The sequence below is a fragment of the Arachis ipaensis genome, chromosome B02, assembly GCF_000816755.2.
Source record: "Arachis ipaensis cultivar K30076 chromosome B02, Araip1.1, whole genome shotgun sequence".
Taxonomy (NCBI): Eukaryota; Viridiplantae; Streptophyta; class Magnoliopsida; order Fabales; family Fabaceae; genus Arachis; species Arachis ipaensis.
The window spans coordinates 12,604,853-12,620,060 of NC_029786.2; the positions used below are offsets into that span (position 1 = coordinate 12,604,853).

At 31.9% G+C, this 15,208-nt stretch overlaps 1 protein-coding gene across 1 annotated transcript; it reads right to left on the minus strand.

The window, feature by feature from the left end:
- On the minus strand, window positions 259–9,145 carry LOC107624926. The gene is made up of 10 exons (XM_021116846.1): window positions 8,878–9,145; window positions 6,555–6,648; window positions 6,059–6,118; window positions 5,911–5,950; window positions 5,100–5,278; window positions 4,912–4,950; window positions 4,523–4,756; window positions 750–934; window positions 489–612; window positions 259–315 (listed from the first exon to the last, which is right to left on the minus strand). The coding sequence occupies exons 2-10, from the start codon at window positions 6,600–6,602 to the stop codon at window positions 259–261; spliced, it is 966 nt and encodes a 321-aa protein (XP_020972505.1). The 5' UTR covers window positions 6,603–6,648; window positions 8,878–9,145.

Below are 15,208 nucleotides of genomic sequence, written 5' to 3' on the forward strand. Positions count from 1 at the left end.
AAAACGTGGCTGTATGTGCGATATGGCCATGCTTTGTATGTGAGAAGTAGCTTATTTCATGGCAATTTTTAGTCCATCTAACTGCAGATTTCCCGGCACAACCAGCAGAGCGGTTGCACAAAACACACAACATTTTGAAACACAAAAATATACAAGCTTGAAGCTTGGTTCTTTAACTTAAGATAAAACTAAACAATAACTGAAACAAGTGAAAGTCACTTGAAGGCTAAATAATGAATAAATAGATTGCAATTTAGTTCAGCATAAATACAGCTTCTTAACATTAGATGACCAGAAATCTAGAACTGTTCCATGCTAAAATAATGAATAAATAGATTGCAACGAACAGAAAATTCAACAAAATTCCAAATCATTAATATTGAGTGGGGCATAGGAGAAGGTAAAAGAATGGACAATTTCATCAAGGAACAGTGGTAACAAATATCATACATCTTCCAAAACAAAGATGTTGTCTGTGTAGTGCGTACCTTGCCACTGAACTTCTTCTCAAGCTCTCTAACAAGTCTAACATGAATCTTCCGGAAATCTTTCCTTAATCTGAAGGGAACATGGATAACAACAGCCTTTCGACCCCCAGACACATCAACTTGACTGCATATTAAAACCAGCGATACGCATCAAAGTTAACAACTTTCAAATATATATAGAGGATTGAAGAACGAACCTTACAATGAAAAAATAAAGAATCGTATCCACCTCTGACCCCATTCTTACTCAGAAACTCGGACCTATCCTCCAATCGCAAACCACCATCACCATCGCCGCCACCTTCACCACCGCAATCATCATCCACGTCATCACAACGCGCAATAGGTGGAAGACCGTTGCATACACCTTCATCATCATTTAAGACAATGTTCAATCCATCGTCGTCGTCATTATCACTCAAGGAGCATTTGAGACAGAGAGAGCACTGACGGAGGGAGCGCCGAAGGAGGGGTTGGAAGCACGATGAAGCTCTAGCGTTAGGGTTGGAGGTGCGATGAAAAGGCTTTGGGGTCAGGGTTGGAGGCGCGATGAAAAGCCTCTGTGGTCAGGGTTGGAGGTGCGATGAAGAGGGTCTTGTTTAGGGTTGGAGGCGCGATGAGCAGACTCTGGTGGGAGCAGCAATGATAGGAGTGCCGAGAAGAGAGTTAGGGGTTTAAGGTGGGAGCAGCGATGGTGGGAGCGCCGACGGAGGCATTGTGAGCGCTGGCGATGTTCTTCGTTCTTTAGGGGTTATTAGGGTTTCACCGTCAGTGCAGGGTTGTAAGCGGCGGAGGCATTGTAAGAGTGCTGGGGTTATTAGGGTTATTTGCTAAAGGTTGGGTTTCATGAGAGAGTCTCGAAGGTGTTTTGAAATACAAAAGCTTTTTTTTTTCTAAAAGCTTTTGGCCACGCTTTTAAAGTGTGTCAAAAGAGTAACAGAAAACGGCCACGTTTTAAAAATGCTATTGTAATAGAACCATGTTGCCACGCTTTCAAAACGTCCTTGTTTCTCTCTATGGCCACGCTTTTGAAGCGTGGCAGAAAAAAAGTGGCAGTATCTCTAATCAATCGCCACCCTCATGAAAGCGTGGCCATTGACCATTTTCGCTAGTTTTTTGAAGCGTGGCGAGAAAAAATGTGACCGAATCTCTAATCAATCACTACCCTCATAAAAGCATGGCCATTGATCTTTTTTGGCCACGCTTTTAAAGCGTGACAAGAAAAAAGCATGGCCACGGACCTATTTTCTTGTAGTGTTTGCAACACTTACAAAAGTGTTACTAAAATTCAAATAACATCTTTTTAATATTTAAATTTTTTAATTTAAAAAGTAAAAATAAAAATATTCCAAAAATATAAAAAGTTATAAACCAATTTAAGTATGGTCGAAATTATATAACTACCTTAATCGCTATAATTACAATCATGATGAACTCCACTTATCTATAAATCACATCAACAAGAATAACTCTCTCAAAAAAACACGTAATTTTTTTTTTCCTATCTTAGAGGGAACATCAAATTTGACTATGGAGGCATATATCATCCACGGAAATTAGTCATTATATATACACATACAATTTCAGTTTTGAAACAAAAAAATTGAAAACACGCCTTTGACAAGACATAACATGAGTGCCAAGTTTTAGAATTGTCAACGTCACATATATATATTACCAATAATCATCCAATTAAGTTATCAAATAATATATAAAACAAAATTGCTGTTTCAGGAATCAGCCTAAACAATTGCGGCTCAGCACTGTGCTGGCAAAACTTTGTAATCATGTGCCAACGAAATTTCCTGAAGTCATGAATGTTATTGTCTTCTTTTAAAATATTCAAGAAAGTTATTTGTATACTGGTTTTAGTTTATTTAAAAAAATATAATATATTTGTTGTCTTTTAAAAAAAATATTCTTAAGTTTTATTTTATTTCAATTTTGTCTAAAAATTTTTCGATTTGTATCAAATATACTACCGGTGTCAAATTTTTCAAAAAATTTAGAATCAATTCAACAATAATTTCATAAGAACAACCTTCAAGTCCTTCAACACAAGCAAATCAAGCATAATTTTTATGCATTTTTGTTGGATTAATCTTAAATTTTTTGAAAATTTTGCCATGGAAGATATATTTGATGCAAATAAAAAACTTTTAGAACGAAATTGAAACAAAATAAAATTTAGGGATATTTTTAAAATTTTTGCTAAATTTTAAGAATAAAAAATATACTTTATCTTAAAAAAATGAGGATATTTTATAATTTATAGGTAAATGATTACATATTTTAGTTTTTTTATTTTATTTTATGAATAACAATAATTGAAATTTTTTTGAAAATTAAAATTATTAATGATGTTATTATTTGTAGGAGTAGAATTTACAATTAGTAATAATACACATTTTTTTACATATATACAAATTCATTATTTATATAACTAAAATTCTTAGTTATTTATATTTTATTCTAAAAGTATGTTAACATATTTTGATTCGGTTATCATTCAAAAACATATATTACAACGATGTAAGTGTATATATATGATATATATACCATATATATAGATCATTAGTATTTTATTTTTAATTAAAGAAGCAAAATTATGTGTTAAGAAGAGTGTCAAACTGTCAATGTCACAGACATGAGATTCTTTTCCCGAAAGACAAAAGAAAAGTTAATATATGAATTTTCCCTTAGCATGCGTGTTAATAACTCATCCTTTTTATTTGTGTGTTTAATTAAATTAAACATATATAAGACTTTTTTTTTCTAACTTCATAAATATAACAAAGTAAATGAGATAATAAGAGTTCGCATTATTTATTTATTGAATAGTTTTCCCCCCACTTATTGAGTGGCAATTAACTTTAAATAAGATTAAGATGGATGAGGCATGCATATACAGACATGATGGAAGCAAAAGGGTATCAAGAAGTGAGTTTCAGGGAGCAAATTTAGTGGCGGATCACAGAAAGTTTATAATCAATGTTCTAATTAGATATTATTAACTGTCATTAAAGAAATAATAAAGTATTTGAAACTTGAGGTTCTTAATAGTTAAAAGATCTATACATATCTTGATGATCAGCATATACCCCCATAATAATTAAGAATACTGTGAAGTTGAAATAAATTAATCTTATAATTATATATTAAGGATGAGATTTCGGATCGAGTTGTCTTTTTTGTCCTATCTCGTATGTTCAGGTTAGGTCTTTTGTTCTGATCTGAACGTTTATATATTATTTTAAATTTTTTCTTAATATTTGATTTTAATTTTATTAGTAACGTTAAATATGTTTCAATTATAATTCCGATATGGACAACATATATATGATATGACCAAGGTTCTGAATGAATCAAATCCTAAACCTTAAACCAAATAATAATCCCGTTACATTACCAACAGCATTTTTGCCAACTTCTGCCAATTCTTATTTATGATCGTATTTGATGAACGTGTCTTTGCAAATGTGCCTAATAAAAATATTTTTTTTACAGTTATGTTTAATAGAAGTGTCTTTATAGATGTATTTTCTAAATATGTCTCCTTATACATGTGTTTAAAATATAATAATTAATCATTATTGACAAATAAGTTAACAGATTGTATATTAGTACCTTATACTTTTTCTAAAGTTAAAAAGCGTCAACTATTTAACCTTCTCTCTTCTATGAATTAAAACATAATATCATACCATTGTGATCGACAACTCATAGGAAGCGTTGAAATAGATTAATATTCTGATAAAATGAACATTTTTGTGATAGATATCAATGCTATAATTTGGATGCTTTTCTTTGTCAAAATCCGACCATCAAGCACTGTTGTTAACCAAATCCAAGGCATTCAAATTTCTTCTTCTCACCTTCCTAGTATCTATGATCATAAAATGGTATAAAAGTTGGAATACCACAAAAAAGAAAAAAGAAAAACCTTTACTAAGTTTCATACATCTGTCAATATTAATGAAGATACAATGACAACATAGGCCAGGAAAAAGAAAATGGCAATCTGTATTAAAAACTTGGGATTTTCCCTCACAACCCCCAAAAAAAAAATAATAAAAAGGATAATATTTGGAGAAACAAAATAAATTGCTTGCTAGGTAACTGACACCAAGTATCTGATATTTGTTAACAAGAAAATAAAAAATAGGAAACATCCCAGCTACCTCAGCACCAGCAATAAGATTACGTCCCCTCTGATCAATTGTGTTGTTGACTTTCACATCATTGACAGAGCAAAGAAATGCATCTGGCTACAGAAATTGAAAAATTGGTTATGTCATATTTTGGTCCTGGTATTGGAAAGAAAAATCAACAGGAGTAAGCCCAACAAAATCAAAGTTTAGTTTTTAAAATCACTCTAAGAAATTCAAACATACAGATGAAACAACGGCAAACAAATTAATACCTGACACAAAATCTCCCCGTTAAAGCTTGCTAAATCAATCTGTATTTGCATGAGTAAGAAACATATATAGAGAGGTCTTTCAGTCAAATGCATCCAAGCATATGTTCAGGTGATGAATTTGGAGACTTCAAGCAAAGGAGTAACAAAATGTTATGTGAAACAAATTAGAGATGCATATAACCACAAACCGGAAGAATTCTTGCAAAATAAGGTGCAGCAATTCCAACGAATCCATCACTTTGTCCAGAATTACGAAGAACGATGCTACTTATGTTTTTGCCAAATAGCCACTGCCATATGCCTACTTCATTTTCTGGAAGATAGGAATTTTCCATTTCAATGGATCCTGACATAAAGCACATGGAACCTACAATAGCAGTAGAATAAAACTCCACTTAAATTCAGAGGGGAAATCGACAGACTCTAACTATAAATTATATATGCACATAGGTACAATCCATGTTAACATTTAAAGAAACTTAAAAGCGAAATCAGAAATCAGGTTCAGTTTTACTTATACTTCATAATGCTCCCCCCCTCTTTTTTTCTTTCTCCAAAAAAAAAAATTAACTAGAGAAAAATTTAAAAAAAAAATCACAAATGTGTCTACAGGCACACGAACCAACAATCACAAAGGAAAGAATTTCAGTATTTAATTATGCATTTATATTAAGAAAATAAATAAAACAAAATGTTAAGACCAAAAAATACATTAAAATTTGAAAATTTGTCATCTTATCCAATTTGATGTTCAAGAGTCATGCCCAGTATAAGCCATGTTAAACACATAAACATCAATATACATTACACTACAACAGAGTTAAGCCTACATAGCAAATATGCAATATTAGTTATAGTACATGGATATCATTTAAAATATCATATATGCATTGACAGACATGCAAAAATTTTCATTCTAAGTCTACAGAGAAAAAGCAATTAGGAAAAATAAAATAAAATAAATCTAGAGTCACAAATAGAAGTCCCTAAACGACTTACCAGGCTTTGCAATAATTTTTTCTTGGGGCTTCAACATTATCTGTATTGCAACAACAAAGTCAAAGTTAATTTTATGAATACCATTAAAAGAAATATGGGGGAGAAAACCCGACTTTAATTTTTACACCAAGGAGGGTGGTTCATATACCTGGACCACCTGAGCTTCACCCCCTAAAATCTGAAAAGGTGTGATTGCATCTTGCGGACTCTAAACCACAATGAAGAAAAATTTATCATCAGACTGAAGGATATTTCATAGGATAATACAAACAATATAATGTTGAAAATGTCTTTTCCTTTCTTTTTTAGAAGGAGAACGAAAAAGAGTATTATGTCATAATAAGTTGAAGGCCATCAAGATACACTACAAAACAACCAGCAAAACTAAAATTTTGTTGGAGTCTGATCATGAGCAGTCATATGAATAAAAGATAAAAAATAATAAGATATATTTCCTTTTTCTAAACATCATGTTAGGATTAATAGTCAGTTCAGCCCTTCCTATTTACTGCACATGTGATACTACTCCAATTTCACAAAAATACAAACCTGGATGTGGACAGCAAACATACTAACTTAAGCTTACCCAGATAAAATACAACTATATATATTTTTTATTGTCAATGGCAAGAACATGCAAGTACCTGATAAACATAGGGCTGAAAAGGTGTTGAGAAAAATGGTGCCGCCATTGCTGAGACACGGATTACTTTTGATGTTACTAGAGAAATAAAGGGCCTATTGGAATTAAAATCCAGTAAGATATCAATAGGGTTTTAACCAAAGAATGTTGACTCTATTATGCAATAATTTCTCACCTTAAGAGAATTCAATTGAAATATGGTATACATAATTTTCAAATAGCATTTTAAATTGATGGAAAGCACTTTGAACATTATCATTACAACAATAACCTTCACTAGCATATTCAACAATCAACATTAGTTTCACAAGTGAAAATATGGTGCAACAATGGATACAACAATTAAATTAATCAAGCGATAGTTCAATTTTACTATTACAGTTTCACAGCTGTCACATTGTCTTAAATTTTTAAATGTAAACTAGATAGGTAATCCTATGCTAGACAGCGTCTTTCTCTATTAACAAAATTTCAGACACAATTGCCAAAATCAAGTTTCAGAGTCAAACACAACTCACAAACAATATATTGTCGAGCATATCCAACTAATAGTTATCAACTATCTACTTGTCCTTATCATTGCCGATTCATCAGAAGATAGTGTACACCAAAGACTCAATTCATTCTTTACCTCACAAGACTAATATAAAAACAAAAGCCACCCTAATTGTTTTGCATATACCTCTAAGGAGAAATCTCTACACATTATTTCTCAAGCTATCTGCAACAGATTAAACTACCACCAAGAGGAGTGAGCAATATAAAGTAAATTACAGCTTCAATTGCACAACATTAAGATGGGGACTAGGGAAATTAGATTGATTAACAAAAGACGGCAGATACTAATAAATCATTGAAAATCCTTAAACTAAACAATGACAAATGGATAACCGTTCAGCTTTACAACAATTTGCAATTTGGGAACTTTCTGAGCATACAATCTCTATAAACAATAAAAAAGCCCTAGACCACACACAATAAACACACTTTTCTAAACCTGATCAGCTCATCTCATTTTTTTCTTCTCTTATCACTCATGATCAGAAGCCTAGTCTAACCAAGGTTCTGAAAACCGAACCGGTCATTGAACCACTCTAGTCACTGGTTCATGGTTCATTAGTCCAACCAGTCTAACCATGGTAGAACCGAAAAAACCGTTCCATAATAAAATAATAAATAAATTCTAAATAAACATCCTAAAATATCTTTCAAATTTAAAACTCTAAATAAAATATCACCAATTAAATGTAATTAATCATCAAAATATGCAAAAAGTTGCTGCAAATTTGTTGACAATTTACATAATTACACTTCCATTAAAAATAGCTGGAGAATTACAATGCACAAGTTAAAGATAGAAAATATTGCCTTAATGCAGCTGATTCAAAAAGTAAAACAAAAAATGATAGTGTTGCACAACAAACACAGAACAGAGCCTGAAACAAAAACACAACAGCTGAAACAAAAGAATACAACACGGAGAGGGGCAGCGAATCGGAGGAGATCGACAGCGGGGACAGTGCAACCAAATAATGAGCAAAACAATGAAAACAGAAGCTTTTTTATATAACAAAACAATCAAAACATGAATCATACAATCACTAATTGTAAATTTTTTCTTCATAAGAACAGAACAATGAAAACATGAAGCATATAATAAATCAAAAGATCACCAATTGCAGATTTTTAATAAGAACAGAAGTTAGAACAGTGAAAAATGAAGAAAGATTAACAGTTTTCAACCCAAGTTTAACAAAGCTCATCACAATGATTAACAACAAAAAAAGCAATGAAGGAACAGTGAATCAGTAACATAGGCAGTGCAAATTCAAGAAACTTTAATAAAATTTAACTACAGAAACAGGCAGTAAAGCAGTAATAGAGTTATCAATTTAAAATTTATCATCAAATACAATCAGTGAGCAAAGCCGATCAACCAAGCCCTGACTGGGCATTCGAAAAAAAAGAAAGAATCAAAAGAACATTTAAATCACAGCAACAACACAAGAACACCAATAGGAACATTTAATACAAAGCTAACAAAAAAGAAATATCTAAAAATCACCATTGTTGAAAACAATAATTTGATCTCAACGAATTAAAAGCTAAGCTTCCAGGAAAATGAAGAATACCCAAACTAAAGAACCTTCAATCACAGCTTAAACCAAAATTCACAATCCCCTCAAATTGAAGCAGCAAGCAACTTGAAAATCAAAGCACCAAAAAATAATTTCCAAGTAAAAGATTCAGATCACCAATCCTAACCAGAAATAAAAATCAAATTCCAAGAACAAAGAAATCTAGAAGCCTAGAACAGAGCAGACCGGTGGAACAGATCTGCGCGACGGAGGCAGGAGGCGAGCCCGGCGACGGTGCTTCCAAAGCTGAAACGGTAGCTGCACGATGGCAACGGTGGCTTCGAAGCTCCAACTTGCGATGGCGGTGGGAGCAGTCCGGCGGCTGGACGGAAGTGAGGGAGTGAGCTCGCTGGTGGTGAGAGGAAGGACGAGCTCGAGGGTGATGGGAGGGAGTGTGTGCTGCGCCGTTGTGTGGAGTTAGGGTTGCTGGGTTGCGTAATGGTCAGGGGCTTAGCGCATCAGCTATCAAAACGGCTGCGTTTTTGATAAATTTAGAAAACCGACCGATTCCCAGTTCAGTTCGACCGGCTAGTTCTCGACCGGTTTGACAGTCCAACGCCGGTTTTTTAATTTCCGGTTTTAGCATATGTTCAAACCGTTATTTCCATCGGTTTTGCGGTTCGAATCACTTTTCAGAACTTTAAGACTAACTCCAATTTTGTTAACAAATTACAAATGATAACAAATATTAATACCTTAAATTCCTAACAGACTCCACAAATTATAATTTATATGCCAATGAGTTATAACTCAAATGGCATAAACTTCCCATATTCAAATAAAAGTTTGCGGGTTCGAATCTCCTATCTTTGATAAAAAAAAAAATTACAATTTATACGACAAAAACTATACACATATATACCTGATTCAGCTTCTCAAATTAATTGATTGAGCAATCAGGTGCCAATTCTGCTTCCGTAAAATCAGAGGCAAAATTAGAGAGAGATCGGTGGTGAGAGTTATATAAAAAAATCACAGAGATTGATGAATGATGAGAAAATTAGAATGAGGTCGCAGAAGAAAAGGGTTACAAATCATTAGATTACTAGTTCAACTGCTGGATCACTGATTGAACTAATTAATCTGATCTCGTTTAATTAAAAATATAAAATTGTCAATCAATAAATATTAAACTTATATTAGTAGAAAATAAATGTTTTTACTAATATTTTTAACAACAATTAAATTTTAATTTTTAAAAATAATTATTAGAAAATTCCAGTTAGCATTAAATCTATATTAATTTAATCATGAATAGTAACAATTAAGTATTAAATTTGAATAATGATACACATTTTTTTTTACCAAAGATATGAGACTCGAATCTGCAACTTCTTAATTGAGTATGGGGAGACTATGCCATTTGAGCTATTACTCATTGGCGAATAATGATACACATTTAAGTCTTTTTATTAATCAAGTTTAATCAAATTGGTCTAATATAACAAAAATTAATTATGGCTAGCATTATTCCAAGTCTTATTGTTTAAATTGATTGGACTTGATTCATAAAAAAATTTAAATGTGTAATATTACTCATTAAATTTACATTAAAACAGCAATAATCAAATATTAATACAGTAATAATCAAGTATTAAATCTACACTAAAAAGGCAACCATCAAGTATTAAACCAACAACAATAAAGTGATTCCAATTAACATCAAATTCCTATTTTAAACATACATTAAAAGTTTAAAACGACAATTTATATACGAATTTCAATTAGCTATTACAAAATAAGAATATTTTATAACAATAAAAAAATTTATTACAAAATATTTCAATATTTTGTAACAATATTATTTCTTTTGTTACAAATTATGTTAGCTTTTATATCGAATTGTTATTTCATTCTAAAATTCAAAATATTTTGTATTAAAATATTTATTTCTTTCAAAAGCTCTAAATATTTTGTAACAAAAAATTAATTTATCACAAAATACAATATTTTTGTAACAAGTTATTTATTTGTCACAAAATTCAAAGATTTTTTGTAACTAATTTTGGTGCCATTAAATTTATAGAAAAAGAACTTTCTTAAGTAAAAAATAATTTTTTAATTTTTTATCGTGTTTGGTAAATTTCTAGTAGTAAAAGTAAGAGCACTAGAAAATCAAAAGAACATCTTTTTTGAGAAGTTACAATTTACATCTTTTTTTAAAAGATATTTTTTCTTAAAAGAGTATTTTTCTTTTTCATATAATAAATAAATAAATAACTACTTTTATATTGTTATACTTAAACATAATTGACAGATAAAAAGATTTTTTGCATGAGATATGTAAAATCCAGTTAAATTATAGCTACTAAATTAATTATGAGTGAATAAGGTTAAGAATTTAAAGAGAAAGTAAAAATAATTAGGACGTAAATTAAAATACTTATTTTAAAGATTTTCGTCTAAAGTTTGGCCAAACAGACAAAACCCGCCACGGGCCTTCACTAGGCTCAAACCCACATATATAAACCCACACTTAGCTAAATTTAGCCTCATCCTTCCCATTCATTGAGAGATACCAGCTGAAGAAGAGAGAGAAGAGAGAAAAAAACAAACCCTTGGTTACTATTCACCGTCTCCTTCAATCGCTCATAACTTCTAATTCGGAGCTCCGATTAATGAGCCGTTGCAGCCACGCATCGCTCTCCTCATCCTCTTTAATTCTATCTAAATATTGTGGTAAGGAACTTTGAATTCCTTGCCCAATTTTCTCTTCTCTTCAATTTCGCATTTTTGGAGTTGAGTTATTGAGAAGTTTCAATTTTTGATATTTAGGAGAGATTCAACCTTGAGTTCTAATAAATTTTCAATCTAAGATTGTGTGAGACAAGGTAAGGAATCTCAATTCTCCAATTTTTTTTGTCTTATGTGAAAACCTAGGTTGAATTATGTGAAAATTATATGACTAGATGGAATAGAGCTTGTTTGGATTGAATTTGGCGTGAAGCGGAACTTGCTTGGCGTGGTTTCAATGCGGGAGTGATTCCAATGATCAAAGTGGTGAGAAATTTGGTTAAGGCTTGAATTCCGACAGAAAGGATTCGAGGGTTTGAAACCATCGTCGATAAGGTATAGGTTTTGGTTTCAAGTAGGCATTATGTAAAATTATGTGAATGTCTAGGTTAATTGCCCCTAGGATAGGATTGAATAAAATTGATTGTTGTTGTGATTAATTGAGTGAATATATGTATGAGTATGCAAGATTTAATTATTGTGGTATGATTGATTATAAATATAATTGATGTGGAATTGGGCAGAGGCCGTGATAGGGTGAGAAATCCCCTATTTGGTAAGTGGAGGTAAGTGGTGTGAGATGATTGATTCTTGGTTGATTGTGAAGTTTGATATATAAGTGTCAAGTGTTGTTGATGTGAATGGAACGATAGTTGTATGAGTGTATATGCCAAAGGTTTGATTGGTTGATTAGGTGTTGAAATGATTAGACAAAGGTAGGGAATTGATAAATATATGTTGTGAATGCTTAGAAAAGGGTTTACTATGGTTTGAATTTGGATTGGATTGAGAATTTGGTGAGATTGAGTATAAAATTGGTAAAAATAGAATTTTTAACCAACTTCGACGGGTTATAACTTGTTTCTCGGACCTTTAAATTTTGCAGAACTTGTCTTATATGAAAATTGGGTTTGTTTAGTTTATGATGTTCGAAGAACGGACGGAAAATAATTTTTAACGAAAAAGTTATGCACGTTTGAAGTTTATGGTTAAAAACTGAATTTTGTAGAAGTTGTAGAAAATTGAGGTCATGTGTACACACGACCCACGCGTACGCATGAGGGGTGTTATAGAATTGAAAGAGAGTTTTGTGCGCATACCATGCATACGCACAAAAGCCAAGTCATGCGCATGCACGACTCATGCATACGTACGACTTGCATTACATAATTGAATTTTTTTGTGCGTGTTTCCGCGCGTACGCGCCAAAGGAAACTTGTGCGTATGCACGACTGTCCTGTTTTTCAAAAAATGTTTATTTAAACTGTTTTTGCCTATCCAACTTGCTTTTTCATCGCTATAACCCTTGTTTAAGGTCCGCTATCTAATTCTTAGGATCTGGAACGAGTGAGAGTGTATTGAGTAGGTTAAACTGATACGTTTGAGTGGGATGGAGAATTGAAGAATCTAAGTTAATGATAATTGAGGAAAGACTGTGGTTAATGAACTTGCTGATTACAAAAGTGATTAAAAACATGAATGATAAGGCTGATGACGATCTGAATTACTGTATTATGGTAAGGTCAATTGTATAACTCGCTTGCATACTGAACTTATGCTTATTTTTGGCAAGGACGTGGCAAGGACGGTGGTGAATTCCGCTTACACACTGAGCTGAGATATACCAGAACAAGAAAGGTGATAGATCCTGCTTGTTTCGTGGTTCTCTCTGTTTTGCAAGGTGCTAGGACACTAATCCCTGGATCAGTATGGCACGGCCTCACAGGGGAAGGTAGTAGGGCACTCTCTCTGAATTTATGCCCCCTGATGTTTACCTCCAGGAGTAGGTGGTAGGGCACTAATCCCTAGGTTATATGCCTCTTGGAGGTATGTAATCAGAGAAACAATGTCTGGATTAGCAACCGGATGTGGCCAATTCTGGCAGTGTAATCGACACGTGAGCTCATGGTCAATAGGATAGGCATGCATCATATGCATTTATGTAAAATTATTTGATTGTGCATCTTGTACTTGAATTGCCTATGTGTATATCTCTACTTAATTACTATTTGCTATATATGCTATAATTGCTCTTGATTGTGTTTACACCCTATTACTTGTGTTTGTTTCGCTGAATATTTACTGAATTCAATACCAAAATTGTGTGGTATTGAATTGAAAAGAGAAAGGATGAGAGGAGAGTTGGAGAGAACTTGAGATTATGGATCATTATTGACATATAAAAGTATGTAGTATGTTTACCCCGTTTTGGATTAGTATGACCCTAGTCTTGAATCTTGTTTGTTGGAGTTTAAAATCGGCTAATGAGTTCGTGTGGTTTTACATCATCTCTATTTAGAACTATTACCTTGCCAGAAACCTTTCAATTCTCACATATTTCAAAAATTTGCTGTTTTTAGATACAGAACGTGATGCACCTTGCTAAGCGTGCTGGATTCTCTTTGAAAAGCAAAGATTTAATTTTGGGAGTTATATTTTGTACCTAGTTTATATGTATTCTCTACTTTTAATTTGTATATTAACTTATATATATGTTGATTTTGAAAAAAACATAATTTATATTTATGACTATCTTTTGGGACTGTATATATTTTTAGCCAATTTTTATTTCGCGAGTCGAGACTAATATTTATTATATATTTCTTTTGGCATATATATATATACACGAGTTTAAATATAGAGTAGAAATTAAGATATCCATAAATATGCTCAAGATGGATGAAAAAACTATCTCTGAACAACGCAATAGGAAAAATAAAAAGGGGTAATAGTGGAAAAAAAGGAAAACAAAATTTATAAAATTGTCCGTGTCCACTCTTCCAAATCCCGTGTCCATCGTTGTCCTTCGTGAAAGAGTGGACACAAAATTATAAAAAACTGTCTCAGAGACAATATGTCTACTGTCCATGTCTCTGCTTCCAAACACTTTTTAAACAAGTGTTGTCCATGTCTCCGTGTCTTGCCCCCGAAAACAAACGCTACCTAAATGATTATCAAATATTCGTCTTGCTCCACCCTAATTCTCATTCCTACTAAAAGAAATCAGTTTCATAGAGCAAATTTAGTGGCGAATCACAAAAAATTTAACCAAATCAATGTTCTAATTAGATATTATCAAGTGCTATTAAAGAATAATAAAGTATTTCAAACTTGAGGTTCTTAAAAATAAAGGATCTATACAGATCCTGATCCTGATGATCAAGTATTCCCATATATATGAGAATATTATGAATTGAAGTTGAACTAAAGTAATGTTCTAGCTAGTTGAATGTTAACTATAATTTAAAAAAATAAAGTACAAAAAAAATAATAAAGTAATGTAAGTTTAACTTCTCTCTACATATATAAATGAAAACTGTGAAGCTGAATCAAATCATCAAATGTATCAATGTGAGTGAACACTAACCATCATAAAGAAATAATAAAGTATTTGAAACTTGCATTGGAAGTTCTTTTCTTTAATTAAGAGAAAATTATGAGATCTCAAATACAACTCCAATCTATATATATTGCTTACTAGCTGGATTATTTATTTATAATATAAATAAGTAGGCAGCAGCTCTTTTTCCGATTGAAAATTTTAGTTTTAGTAGAAAATTTTGGGAGTGGATTATTTTTAGTAGGAAAAAAATTGGATGGTGTTAATTGTTTAATTTAATTTTTTATTATTTGTTCTCTCATATTTATTTTTGGTCCCATTTATAGAATTAAAAATGAGAGATCACACTTTTTTCTCAAATATTAAAAAAAATTGAGAGGATTCATTTTCAAAAACTTTTAATAAGAATAACATTATGCTCATTATATCTTTCAGTCAATTTAC

Excerpts from the sequence above, each read along its gene's own strand:
- LOC107624926 (XM_021116846.1), bottom strand. The coding sequence starts at position 6,602 with ATGGCGGCACCATTTTTCTCAACACCTTTTCAGCCCTATGTTTATCAG. Across the intron at positions 4,757-4,911 it reads ACGGGGAGATTTTGTGTCAG|CCAGATGCATTTCTTTGCTC; the intron begins GTATTAATTTGT and ends CAATTTCTGTAG. Across the intron at positions 613-749 it reads GGTTTGCGATTGGAGGATAG|TCAAGTTGATGTGTCTGGGG; the intron begins GTCCGAGTTTCT and ends TTTAATATGCAG.